The sequence below is a fragment of the Enhydra lutris genome, unplaced genomic scaffold, assembly GCF_002288905.1.
Source record: "Enhydra lutris kenyoni isolate GAN:26980312 unplaced genomic scaffold, ASM228890v2 scaffoldscaffold30, whole genome shotgun sequence".
In the NCBI taxonomy this organism is placed as follows: Eukaryota; Metazoa; Chordata; class Mammalia; order Carnivora; family Mustelidae; genus Enhydra; species Enhydra lutris.
The window spans coordinates 22,097,369-22,109,393 of record NW_019154114.1 but is presented as its reverse complement, the minus strand read 5'-3'; the positions used below and the strand labels follow the sequence as shown (position 1 = coordinate 22,109,393).

Genomic DNA, 12,025 nt, shown 5'->3' with positions numbered 1-12,025 from the left:
GAGCCACGTATGATACATTGTACGTGTGTGTATATGAGCCACGTATGATACATTGTACGTGTGTGTATATGAGCCACGTATGATACATTGCACGTGTGTGTATATGAGCCACGTATGATACATTGTACGTATGTGTATATGAGCCACGTATGATACATTGCACGTATGTGCGTATGAGCCATGTATGATACATTGTACGTATGTGCATATGAGCCACACATGGTACATCGTATGTAACATCTTTATATGTTTACATACATTCTTTTTTTTTTGGGAGGGAGGGGCAGAGGGAAAGAGTCTCGAGCAGATGCCACACTCAGCATGAAGCCTGACGCGGGGCTCCATCTCACGACCCTGTAATCGTGACCTGAGCTGAAGTCGAGAGCTGGACGCTTCCTTAACTGACAGCCACGCCGGCATCCCGGGAGGCTTACTGTGGTGAAATGTCAGTACTGCCCAAAGCGATCTACAGATTCGGCTCGATCTCTGTCAAGATCCCAAGGACAATTTCTTTGCATAAGCAGAAAAACCACTCTAAAATTACAGAGAATCTCAAGGAAATCCAAATAACTGAAATAATCCTGAGAAAAAACAAAACTGGAAGGCCCACACTTTGATTTCAAAACGACTCCGAAGGCACAGTGGCCAAAACCGTGGAGTGTGGCCACGAAGACAGACACCTAGACCAATGGAAAGGGTCAAGTAATTTTTGGCCAGGGGCCGAGACCATGCATGGGGGAGCAGAGCGGTCTTTCCAACAAGTGCTGCGGGAAAGCATGGCTGTCCCCCCGCGGAAGAACGAAGCCAGACCCTTGCCTCATGCCATACACACAAATTAACCCCAAGGAGATCGAAGACCTAAACCTTAAGACCTAGAATGGTAACGCTCTTGGAAGAAAATAGACGGCAAACGTTTCACAACACTGGATTCAGTAGTAGTTTCTGGATAGGACACCAAAGGCCCAGGCCCCCAAAACTAGACACACTGGGCTCATGAACGTTGTCAAATGCTGTGCGTCAAAGACAATCCCGACCACATAAAAAAGGTAATCCACAGCATGAGAGAAAACATTTAGAAACCCTGTAGATATATCCGTAGATATCAAGGGATATGCAGGGTACAAAGAGAAGCCATAAAACTAAACAACGAAAACACGGCAAAATTCAAAACCGGGCAGAAGCCCTGAAGAGACATTCCTCCCAATAAAATAGACGAACGGCCAATACGGACATGGAAAGAGGCTCCACATCGCTCATCAGGGAAACGCAAACCCAAGCGACAGTCAGACACCCCCTCACCTGTTAGGGGGCACACACCTGTTAGGGGACACACACCTGTTAGGGTGCCTACTGCTGAGAACGATGACCTGAAAAGAAACGCTGGCAAGGACGGGAGCGCGCGGGGCCCCCGACGTGCTGCTGGCGGGGGGCGAGCGGCCCAGCTTCCGGGGCAAACAGCACAGCTGTCCCTCGGCCCTCACTCACGGTCACCACGTGGCCCAGCAGTTCCACTTCTGAAAGCGGAGCCTGGACACCTGCTGGTATGTTCGCGTTCGCAACAGCAGAATCCACAAGAGCTAAAATGTGAAAGCAGCCCACGTATCCGCCTACGAGTGAACGGATGAGGGCAGCGGGGTCCGTCCGCATAACCGAACACATTCAGCTCGAAGGAGGAGGGAGGTCCTGACACGTGCTACAGGAAAGACCCGGAGGACAGTCGTGGTCTGCGAGACCAGCCAGTCGCAGAAGGACAAGGACTGCAGGATTCCGCTGGTACGAGAGCGTCAGACAGACTTAAAGAGATCGGGAGTGGACGGGAGGAGTGGGGGCTGGGGAAGGGGCGGCGGAGTTGGTGTTCGATGGGGACACAATTTGGGAAGGAGGAGAGCTCTGGGGATGGGCAGCGGGGCCGCCAGATGAATGACTCTCATACCCCTGAACTGTCCCCTCAACACCGGTCAGGACGGTGACGTTTGCACGCATTTGAGCACAGCAAAATTTTGTTGGAAAAAAAGGTCAGTGTCCTAAAGAGCTCACGGCTAAGGAGCGCGGCGGACCTAAGGAGCGGGCCGTGCAGTCCCCGCTCGTGATGGGAGCAAGCCGATGCGGCACAGAACCGCACTTATTCTGAGTCGGGCAGGATGGCGAGGGCACGAGGTGAGCTGGCCAGCCGGCATCCGGCGCGCGCCCAGCCGCTCTGAGGACAGGCGTCCCCGCTGGTGGAGCAGGGCAGGCCGGCAGACACGGGAACTGGATCTGAAGGCCCAAAGCAGACTGTGGACGACCGCGACGGCTCACAGTCCCGGGGGCCCACACTGGGGGACCTGTGCCCACGGTCAGGTCTTTTCTGCCGGCCCCGCAGTGCTCACAAGAAACGGGGGCAGGACGAAGCCTGGGGCAGGGTCCCTGTGGCTCAGGCAAGTCTGCCTGAGTCCGGGGCAAGGAGAACTGGACACCCACTGCGGGTCCGGGCAAGGGCGGGGGCTGGGGGTGGGGAGGGGAGGATGCCGCCCTGAGCTGGAGGGACAGAACCCCAATAACCCTCCAGGCGGAAGGCTCGGATGCACAGGGACCTGCCCCTGCCCCAACAGAGCCTCGGCGGGTGCCACGCAGTGCTGGTCACCCTGGCAGGGGGCAGCAGCCGGACGGATGTCCTCTGGACACGGACCCCGCGGGGCTTGCTAAAGCTGACCGTGTCAGTACCAGAAGCCCCAGGCCGGGGAGACCGTCTCCGCCCACCGCCGCTTCCCCAGGCCGAGCCATCCTGTGGTGGCAGACGTTTGCGACCTCCCTGCCTCGCACCCGGGCTTCCACGCACAGAAGAACGAGAGGAGAAGAGGCCGTCCTCAGGGATCCAGCAGCCACGAGCAGCTGACCAAGGGCACAGCAGGCGTGCGGCCACCAACCCGCAGAGCATGGGAGCCACTCCGGAGAGGGGGGACCTGGGATTCGGGAGATGGGGGGACCCGCCCCCTGCTGTAAAGGCATCCCCGGGCTGAAACCGTTCGTATGTGTCGATATAACTTCCTGACACTGAGTGTTACGCTGTGTCGAACTTATTAGGGCGAATTCTTTGAGGGTTTCCGGTCTGCACCCAGCAGCCCAGAAAAGACGGAGACAGGAAGGAAAAAAAGAAAAAAACAGTTTAAAGCAAACATGATAAACTTGACATCTCCATTGCTGTACTTTGCAACTCTCTTGCAAGTCTCAGAATATGCCCGAGTAGAAAGAAGTAGGGACGCGTGGGTGGTTCAGTTGGTGACGTGTCCGACACCTGGTGTCGGCTCAGGTCATGCTCTCAGGGTCCTGGGATCCAGCCTGCATGGGCTCCGCACAGAGTCCGCTCAGGGCTGTCCCTCCCCCACCCTGCGTTCGCACAGTCTCCCTAAGGAAAATGAAACTTCTTAAAAGTAGAGATCAAAGATTGTTATTTTATGTCTTCAAACACGAAAACTGAGAGGAAGTAAAAGAAACGCGAGTCACCAAGCAGGCGCCCACCTCCCATGAGCCCACGTGCCCCGCTCAAGTGCACGGCTTGCCCTGCCCGCGCTTCGACCCAAAGCCCTGGGAGCAGGGCGGGAAGGAAGAAGGAAGGAGCCACTGTTTGCAATGAGGTCCGTCCTGCCTGGGACGGGTCAGGCAAGTGAGGCCGTCCCGTAAAGACTCAGGAAGGACGGAAAGCTTGATTGGGATCAAGATGTAGGACTGGAAGCGAGAAGTGGGGTGACTGCTGGTGGGGGCAGGTTTCCTTCTGGGGGACGAAGCACTCTAGAACTGGCCGCAGGGACCCGTGCCTGTGCCACAGCCACAGACTCGTTCCCTCCATGCAGAGCGAGTGGCTGGGGCCACGAGAGCTCAGCCATCCCGGAGGCCTCCCCAGGGAGACGTCGGGGGGGTTGGGGATTTGTATTGAAATGGGAAGTGACTTGTGGAGACTTGTGGAACGTCCCTACTCCGGAGGCTCTGAAGGATCACAGAAAGTGCTGCTGGAAGGACCCCCGGGCCTTCTGACGGGCCCAGAGCCCCTCCGCCCCAGCTCCCCCTCACCTGGGACGGCCCCCTCCAGCACCCGGCCCATGAACGCCTCTTGGCGGAAGACAGGCCGGTTGTCGTTCTGGTCCACGACCACGATCTCCAGGTCCGTGGGCTCCTCCAGGGTGGCTCCTCCCAGGTCCAGAGCAAAGGCCCGCAGCTAGCCAAGCAGAGAGCAAGGGCTGCTGTCGTGCCCCCAGACGTGGGTGGTCCCCACCAGGCTGAGAGGGACAGCAAGTGCGGACTCGGGGCACGCTGGAAAATGCCCTCCAACAGGGGAGAAATGGCACGGGGTGGGGTGTGCTCACAGCAGGGGCAATGTCCCTGTCCCTGAAGGCCAACCGCTTGCCCACAGCTTCCCATCTTGCCTTGGCTGTGGGAATCTCCCGGCTGTGCTCCCTGCGAGGCCGAAGGTGCACTCCCCCAGTGCTCCCGCTCCCTCCCTTCTGCTAACTGGGTTAGGCTCCTCGTGGAGCTTAATAAGTACATGAACACTTGAAATGAAACCACGTCCCACACTCTTGGAGAGACGGGGCGGTATCATTTCCAGGTGAAATCACGGTCCCGATAACTCCCAGGAGCCAAGAGCTTGTTCTTAAGATCTGAGCACAGGAAACCTCAAGTGGGAAGTCTCCTCCCCCAGGACGGATCTCAGCATTTTGGAGAGAAGGGGCTGGGGAGGGCAGAGGACTCTGCAGCCTCCTCCTGGCTTGGCTGTTATCTCCCTCCCCACCAGCCTTTGTCTCAAACCTCACCCGCAGGGGGTCGGTCCTGTGCCACCTTCCCCTGAGCATCAAGGGACAGCTGCCGTTGGGGTTTGCCCTACCGTGGGCTTCCTCACAACACCCCATTCCCACCAGACGCAGCAGGGCTTGGGGGAGAGCTGCCGTGGGGGGTGAAACCACACCAGGGTCCAGTGGTGCTTCGCTGGGAGGTTGACAGCCTCCCTGGCAGGACCAAGCACCCCTCCCTGGGGCCTCAGTTTGTGCATGCTCATCTGTGCAATGGGAATATAAACCCCAACACCTTTGGGCTTCAGGTCCTAGTCCCCTATCCCTGTGCCTACCTCTTCACGAAGGACACATGGCCTAATGTCCCAACCCTGGGCCCAGAAGCCTGATGGAAGGAGGGCCCTGGTTCCCGCCAGCCCTCCCCACAGCGGGCCCCACCCGGAAGCGGTCTGTCTTCTCTCGATCGAGCATGGCGTTCAGGAACACCTTCCCCGTGAACTTGTCGATGGAGAACACGCCCTGGGGCTCCTCGTCCACACCAGGACCCTGGATGCTGTAGATGGCGCTGCCCAGGGGTTGCTTGTCCGATTTGATCTGCCAGAGCAGAGTATGGGCTGGGGAGATGCCGCGGGGGCAGGGTCCTGCCCCCTCCCAGCCTCCGCCTACAGCCCCACAGGACACCTGTCCCCAGTCACACAGCTTCAAGGGCCCACGGGGGACAGCCCAGACCCCGCTCTGCCTAGGACTCCCCTCGGCCCCTCACCTGCACAAGGGGGTATGGGAGGCGCTTGTGGTTCTCGGACACACTGATGGGGGGGATGACCCAGGCTCTTCGCACGCGGCCCAGCGTGGGAGCCCGGTGCCAGGGGTAGAGGGTACTGGGCCTCCTCTGCCGAGGGACCCCCAAGGACAGGCCCAGGCTCTGCAACACAGAGGGAGACAGCGGTCAGTCACGTGGTGTGCGGGCCAGGCCTCCGAGAAGCCCACCGTCGGAGCCTGAGCTCATGGCCCTGGGAGCCCCCGTGGCCCGGCACCCGTCTCCTGTCCTCACCTGGGAGCTGCTGGGACCAGGAAGGCCCCAGGCCTGAGTGTTTGCCAACTGGCTGGGAGACATGGAGGCTGCTCCGCCCTACTCCTCCCCAACAGGCCCAAGGGAGGCTCCCAGGACTTGGGGAGCACGGGGTGCTCAGGGGCAGGGGCAGATGGGGAGCAAAGCAGCCACTTGGAACAAGCTGGGGAAGGGGGGGCTCCCAGGGACATTTTGTGCGAGAAGACTGTGGTTAACAGGGTGGAGCCAGCAAGAGAGGCGGGTGCTGGGGTTGTCCCTCCCTTGTCCAAGGCTGGATCGGCCAGAGGTGGGCCGTGAAGGCGACAAGCAGCCCCCCTGGTCCTACGCGAGGCTTCAGCTCTCAAGGGGTGTCCCAGGCTGACCACGCCATCGCGCCTGTGTGAAGAGAGGGTGTGTGGCCCCCACTCAGAACGCTTCTAGGAGGCGGGCCTTTTGTGCTGGCTCTTCAGGGGTCCACAGGGGCCGCCCCCAGTGGCATCTCCTGGCTGCTCCGGGGGAATGGAGACTCAGGCCCCGGTGTCCGGGACGTCAGGAGGGGCTGGAATCCCCGTGCACATGGACCCGGCGCTGGAAGGTACACAGGGCCCATGGGGCAGAGAGGACAGCAACGCCAGGGGCCGCCCCCACGCGGCTGCCCCAGGAGCACGGAACAAGGTCACACCAACACCCTGGTTCCTGGAGCCCAGGGATGGCCCCTCCCTCCCTCTCCACACACCCAGGGAACTGGGGTCCTGGGGCCTGTGGGACTGCCAAGGGAGGGTGGGGGGGCATATGGATACCCTCCAGGCCCTACCTCAGGCCAGGCGTTGGGCTCAGAACCAGGGCTATGAAGGAGCAGGGGAGGAGGGGGGCACCTGTGGTGCCGAGAGTCTCTCCAGACCCGCCATCAGCTCTCGTGGTGACCACAGATAGTCCCACCCTCCCAGCTCAGAAAGAAAACGGTGGCCCAGAAAAGGCACCTGTCCCGTGATTTACGGGCAGAGCCGGCAGCACCCCCAGAACACACCCCGAGTTTCACATCCCAGGACGGCCCTGGTTCAGCTCTGTGGTCTCTGCAGCAGGGTTCTGGACAGCGTGGGCTGGGGCACTGTGGCTGCCTGGGCACCAGGGTATCCAGGGGCAGAGTCTGGCTGGACTCAGATCAGAGCTGTCAGGACCGGGGAGGGGTCTGGGGGACCCGGGGGGAGGGGCTGGGTTTGTCTACAGGAGAATGTCAGCGATGCACTGTCCACTGGTCACGCCCACCCACAGGACACCACATCTACAGCTGCCTCCTGCCCTTCTCCAAGCCCAAGGCAGGCCTGGCCAGCTGGGGGTCTGCAGAGGGACACCCCTGCCCAGACACCAGCCCTCAGTGCTCTGGGGATGTCCCTAGAAGCTCTCGGGCCCCACTGAGGGTCTCCAGGCCCCTGGGCCCTTCTGGAGGGGCACTCTCTCCTGCTCAGGTGGACAATGTTGGCTCCCAGGGCACCTCCAAGGGGGCGGGTGTGCTCCCCAGCTGCCCTTTGCCTCCTCAGCCCCTAGAGCTCACCCCACAGCTGCCGCCTTGGGCCACACAGTCCTCAGAGGAGTATGGGATGGGCTGGCCTTGTGGCTCGGGAGGGGGCACTGGTGACGAGTGAGGGGGGTGCTTCGGGGTGGGACAGGACAGGGGTAGGAAGGAGATGCTGGCTGCCTCCACTCTTGTCCTTGGCCTCCCCTGCACCCAGCTTTGTCTCCACCCAGGGCTGGCACACAACGAGTTCGGACACTTTGTAGACAAAACAGCAGGAACGTTCAAGAGACCGCTGATCTCTCCTTGGGGCCCCAGGCCACCTTCTCAGTTCTGGAATCCTTCTGCCTCCCTATATGAAATCCCAGGGGTCCCTTCCCCGCAGGGGCCTGGAATCCAGGGAGCAGCAAACACGAACACGGATTAGAGAAAGGACAGAGCTCTCGGCCAGGCCCCCAGGCTACCCGCAGCCTGACAGATGGCCGTGCTGGTCCCAAGCCTGCCTGGGGCGGCGGGGGCTTCTCGCCAAACCCAAGGAGCAAGACCTCTTCTACGTCAGCATGCCGTTCCCGCCAAGTGGAGACCTGCTGGCCTGTGTCATCACACTAGCTAGCGGGGACAGGGTCTGCTTCCCGAGCGCCCCGAGGCCAGCACAGAGCATGGCGTCCTCCCCGTCCTCCAAGCTCGCTTCCTGCCCATTCCCCTTGCCCTCTCTCAGCACTCACCGCCCCTGGGAATGGGTGAGGACTGTCTCATGTCCCAGTTCCCCAGAGAGGAGCTCAGAGGGCCTGAGCCATTGCTTGAGCCCACATAGCCAAAGAGCAATAGAGCTAGGGGACACAGGAAGCAGCCTAGCCTCCGTGTGGAGATGGGGGTGGAGAGCCCTGGGGCGGTGGAGTGGGGGGGGACAGTCCGCACACAGTCCTTGATCACAGGCTCTTGGAGGAACAGTAGGTAGGGGACACACTCTGCGCCGTCCAGCCACAGAGCCTCCGGCTGCCCCCTACCCCTGTCTCCACTAGTGGCCTGGGCTGATGTTCTGGGACGTCCCCCAGTGTGGTGTGGGACAAATGCGAACGCGGCACAGCCCACGGGTCCTGGGTCCCAGGCTGTCCAGAGCCCAAGTCCAGGAGGTCAGCAGAAGCCACAGAGCCTTGGCAGGGGCCCCTGCCCAGATCAGAGGCTGCGGTGGGTGGGGTGGCTAGGCTGGGCCACAGCCCACTTCCGGCTGTCTGGGGGCACTCAGCTAGTCTCTGTCCTACTGTCCCCTTCCCAGAGGACGTGGCTGACTGGGGGAAGACCCAGGAGCCACCTCAGGATCATGGGACATCGGTGCCAGGACAAAGCCAGCTCACACAGACCCCCAGCACACAGACAGAGGAGGAAGGCTGCCACGAAAAACACCACGGAGTGGACATGGGCCCACCTGCGCTGTCCACCCTCGCTGCTGCCCGGGTCGGGCAGGGCCAACCGGTGTCGTGGGCCCACTTCCCCCAACTGATGCCTGACAACACCCCTGTGCCTTCCCCTTAACCAAGCCCCTGACAGCAGTCTGCAGGCCCAAGACACCGGGGCCAGGTCTCCCGCGGGCCTGTGAAGCAAGCCGGGTGCTCTGCCACCATGGGTGGCCACCCTGGGTCGAGAAGCTGCTGACCTGGGGGTGGGGCCTGGGTGTCGGGTCAGGAGAGCCTGCTCTCCCCCCGCACTGTGGGCCTCTAGGGGCCCCAGTGTTCCCTGAAGCCACTGCTGAGATTCAGAAGCCTGAGCTCGGGGTGGGGGTAGCACTGCCTCTGTGGCCCGGCTTCCCAGAGCCCCGTCCACTGCGGTGACGTGACTGAATCCGGGGAAGGGAACGTCTCCTCTTGTCCAGTGCCGCGAGGCAAAGCTTACAAAATGCAGCTGCACAAAGGGGTTCGAGGAAGGGGTTCTGGGGTTAACCCGATGCCCGGATGTGCACAGGCCCCTCCAACGCCGGGTTTCTCGAGTTCTGGGAACCAGGCGGGAGGCCCGCAGCCTGCTGGAGCGTGGGGAGGGTCTGCACTTCCCACCAGCTTCCCAGGCCTGAGACCCTACACCCCAGGCTGGAATCTGGACCACCCCGTTCCTGGACAGCTCGGCAGGCATCAGGCATGCCAGGAATGGGCCCAGCTGCTGCTCTGGCCACAGACACCCCTGCGTGTCACCCCTGCGTTACCCTGCAGCTGCTGCTTCAAAGAAGGGGTGAGGGGCACAGCAGCGGGCAGCTGGTGAGGGCCAGCTGTTGGCCTGGCCTGGCCCCTTACTGCGGGCCACACCACTGGGGCCCTGGGCTGCCCTGCCCGCCAGGGAGAGGACAGTGGTCCCAGAGCCGGCTTCCCTCTGCTGCCCCCGTGACGGTCACACTACCAGGGGGATGATGACCTGTCCCCATGCTGGAGGATGTGGCCACGTCTGCAGCTCGGGGCCCTGTCCCATGTTGCCCTGGAGGCTCGTCACACTTGGCCAAGTCCCAGGAGCATAACTACGCCCTCGTCTTCCTTCCAGTAGCCACATGTCTCACCGGACCCCAGCTTAGGTCCCCTCCAGCAGGTCATGGCTTTGCCCTAAATCATCTGGGCTCCCCCATCTCTTCATCACGCTCAGGTGGGGTGGGGGCCCAGGGCTAGGCACAGTGATGAGGACAGCGTCAGCCTGCGGAGGCAGCCGACGGGGACCAGCTCTGAGAGGACACACTAAGCCCACTGGCTGAGATTTTAGGGGACCCAGGCAGGGGAGGGCCATGACTCGTCCAAAACCACCCGTGAGCAACAGATCAATGCAGGGTCCTGTCCCCAGGCCCCCACCCAGGGCTCCCCCGAGACCGCTCTGCCACGCCCAGACTGGCCTGCCGTGGGGGCTCACGGAGGCAGAGGAAGGGGCACCAGGAACAGCCATCCCCTGCCATGTGGCTGCGCCAGGTGGGGGCAGGGTGGGAAGGGTCCGGACAGATGCTGGTACTAACCTGAGCCACACTGAGTGTAAAACTTGAGTGGCCCAGCCGCAGTGGCTGATCCCCCAAATCCCTAAGGCCTCCAGCTGTGTGTGTGTGTGGGGGCGTCATTCTGCAATGGCTCCGGGGAGGGGGGTAATCTGTGAGGGGACTACGCCCCTCCCAGCAGCAGAGTTCTCCTGGGGCCTAGTGAAGGGTTCACACCCCAAATCCCAAGCAGGACTCCAGCACGTCCCATGTACTGGGCCCAAAGGCAACGTGGGTGGACTGCTGTTCCCGTGGGGGGTCCTGAGAGGTGTGCAGCCTTCTGGAATGGACCTCAGTGTGGGGGGGCGTAGGGTCCTGCAGGAGGGCGCCCAGAAGACCCCCGGCGCAGCATGGCCTCCAGCAGAGGGCTGGAGGAGTGCAGGCGGTGCCAGGCTGGCGGCCGGCAGCCCAGGCCCAGAGGGGCTGCTGTGGAGAGGGCCGGGGAGGCTGAACGGCCGGGGAGCGGTGACCGGAGCCGCAGGGCAGGGTGCCCTGAGGGACCAGTTGCTGGGGGGCCAGCTGACGGGCACCTGAGCAGCTTCCAGCCAGAGCTCTGTGGAGGCGGGAGGACCCCGAGGCCTCCAGAATGGGAGCTCCTCCCCAGCGTCCGGCACTGCGGTCACCTGTGGGCGCGTGTGGGCTAAGCCCTCGAGCTCACCACCTGCCACATGGACAACTAAGGTCCGGGGTGACGCACAGCGGCCCCACCCCAGGCTGGCCCTGGTCGCTGGCTGGGACCCTGACTCAGCCCCGTCCCCCTAGGCAGGCCACAGGCTCTGCTCCCAGGCCCAGCGAGTGCCTGCCCGGCGCCAAGGGCCACGGCGGGGGGAGGGGGGTGCCCATGGTGGGTAGCGCAGCAGCCTGTTCCTTTCACCCACGCTGCTCCCACAGCAGAGGGGGGGGACCCGGGGGGAGCCAGCAGTGTGGGGGTGGCGGCCGTAGGTCCCGGGGAGGGGCTCCTGAGCACTCCCCCAAGGGCCAGCGGGTTCCAGAGCTGCCCTTGCCTGCCGGGCACAGGGTGAGGGTGTCTCGGGCTCCAGCCACGACCAAGCAGGGTCATCTGCCAACTCGGCGGGGTGTGGTCAGAGAGCCTGCGCTCAGGCCCCCCGAGCTGGGCTGCTCCCGCGGCGGCCCCCCTCCCTGGCGCTCACCACGGCACCTCCGGGGAAGGGCCGGGCGGGTGGTCTCCGGCGGCCCCCCAGCTCGGCGGGCCGGCCAGTCCGGGCGGAGGGGTGACCCTGCCGCCGGAGCCCCTCGGGGCACAGAGCGCCCTGAACAGAGCCTCTCGCCGGGCACCCACCCGGGACTCCTCAGCTCATGGGTCCCCCCAGGTGGCCAGGGCTGGTCCGACAGGGCAGGGGGCGAGGGACCCCGCGCGGCCGGACGCCTTACCTGGGCCAGCAGCCCGACGGCGAGGAGCAGCGCGACGTCCATGGGCCGGCGGAGCAGGGGCCGAGTGTCCGGCGTCCGGAGGCGGCCTCCTGCTCCCACACAACCCGGGCTGAGTGACAGCACAAGTGCGCGGGCGGGGCGGGGGGGCGCCCGAGTGAGTGACAGCACGTGTGCGGGGGCGGGGCCTGGACTAGAGCCAGCACGGGGGGGCGGCGGGGGCGGGGGCGGGTGGTTGAGCGACGGCGGGGGGGGGGGGGGGCAGGGGCGGGGCCTCAGCTGAGTGACAGCACGTGTGCACGGGGGGCGGGGCGAGG

The 12,025-nt window shown here is 63.1% G+C and overlaps 1 protein-coding gene across 1 annotated transcript in view; it reads right to left on the bottom strand.

The window, feature by feature from the left end:
* The window catches only part of LOC111152999 (cadherin 15), a 19,316-nt gene extending 7,563 nt beyond the window's left edge, over positions 1–11,753 (bottom strand). The window contains exons 1-4 of the mRNA XM_022511797.1: positions 11,712–11,753; positions 5,527–5,685; positions 5,202–5,357; positions 4,048–4,192 (exon numbers count right to left, since the gene is read on the bottom strand). Of these exons, the coding sequence (XP_022367505.1) occupies positions 4,048–4,192; positions 5,202–5,357; positions 5,527–5,685; positions 11,712–11,753 (502 nt within the window). The remainder of the gene's footprint in view (positions 1–4,047; positions 4,193–5,201; positions 5,358–5,526; positions 5,686–11,711) is intronic.
* Between the last annotated feature and the right edge of the window lie 272 nt (positions 11,754–12,025).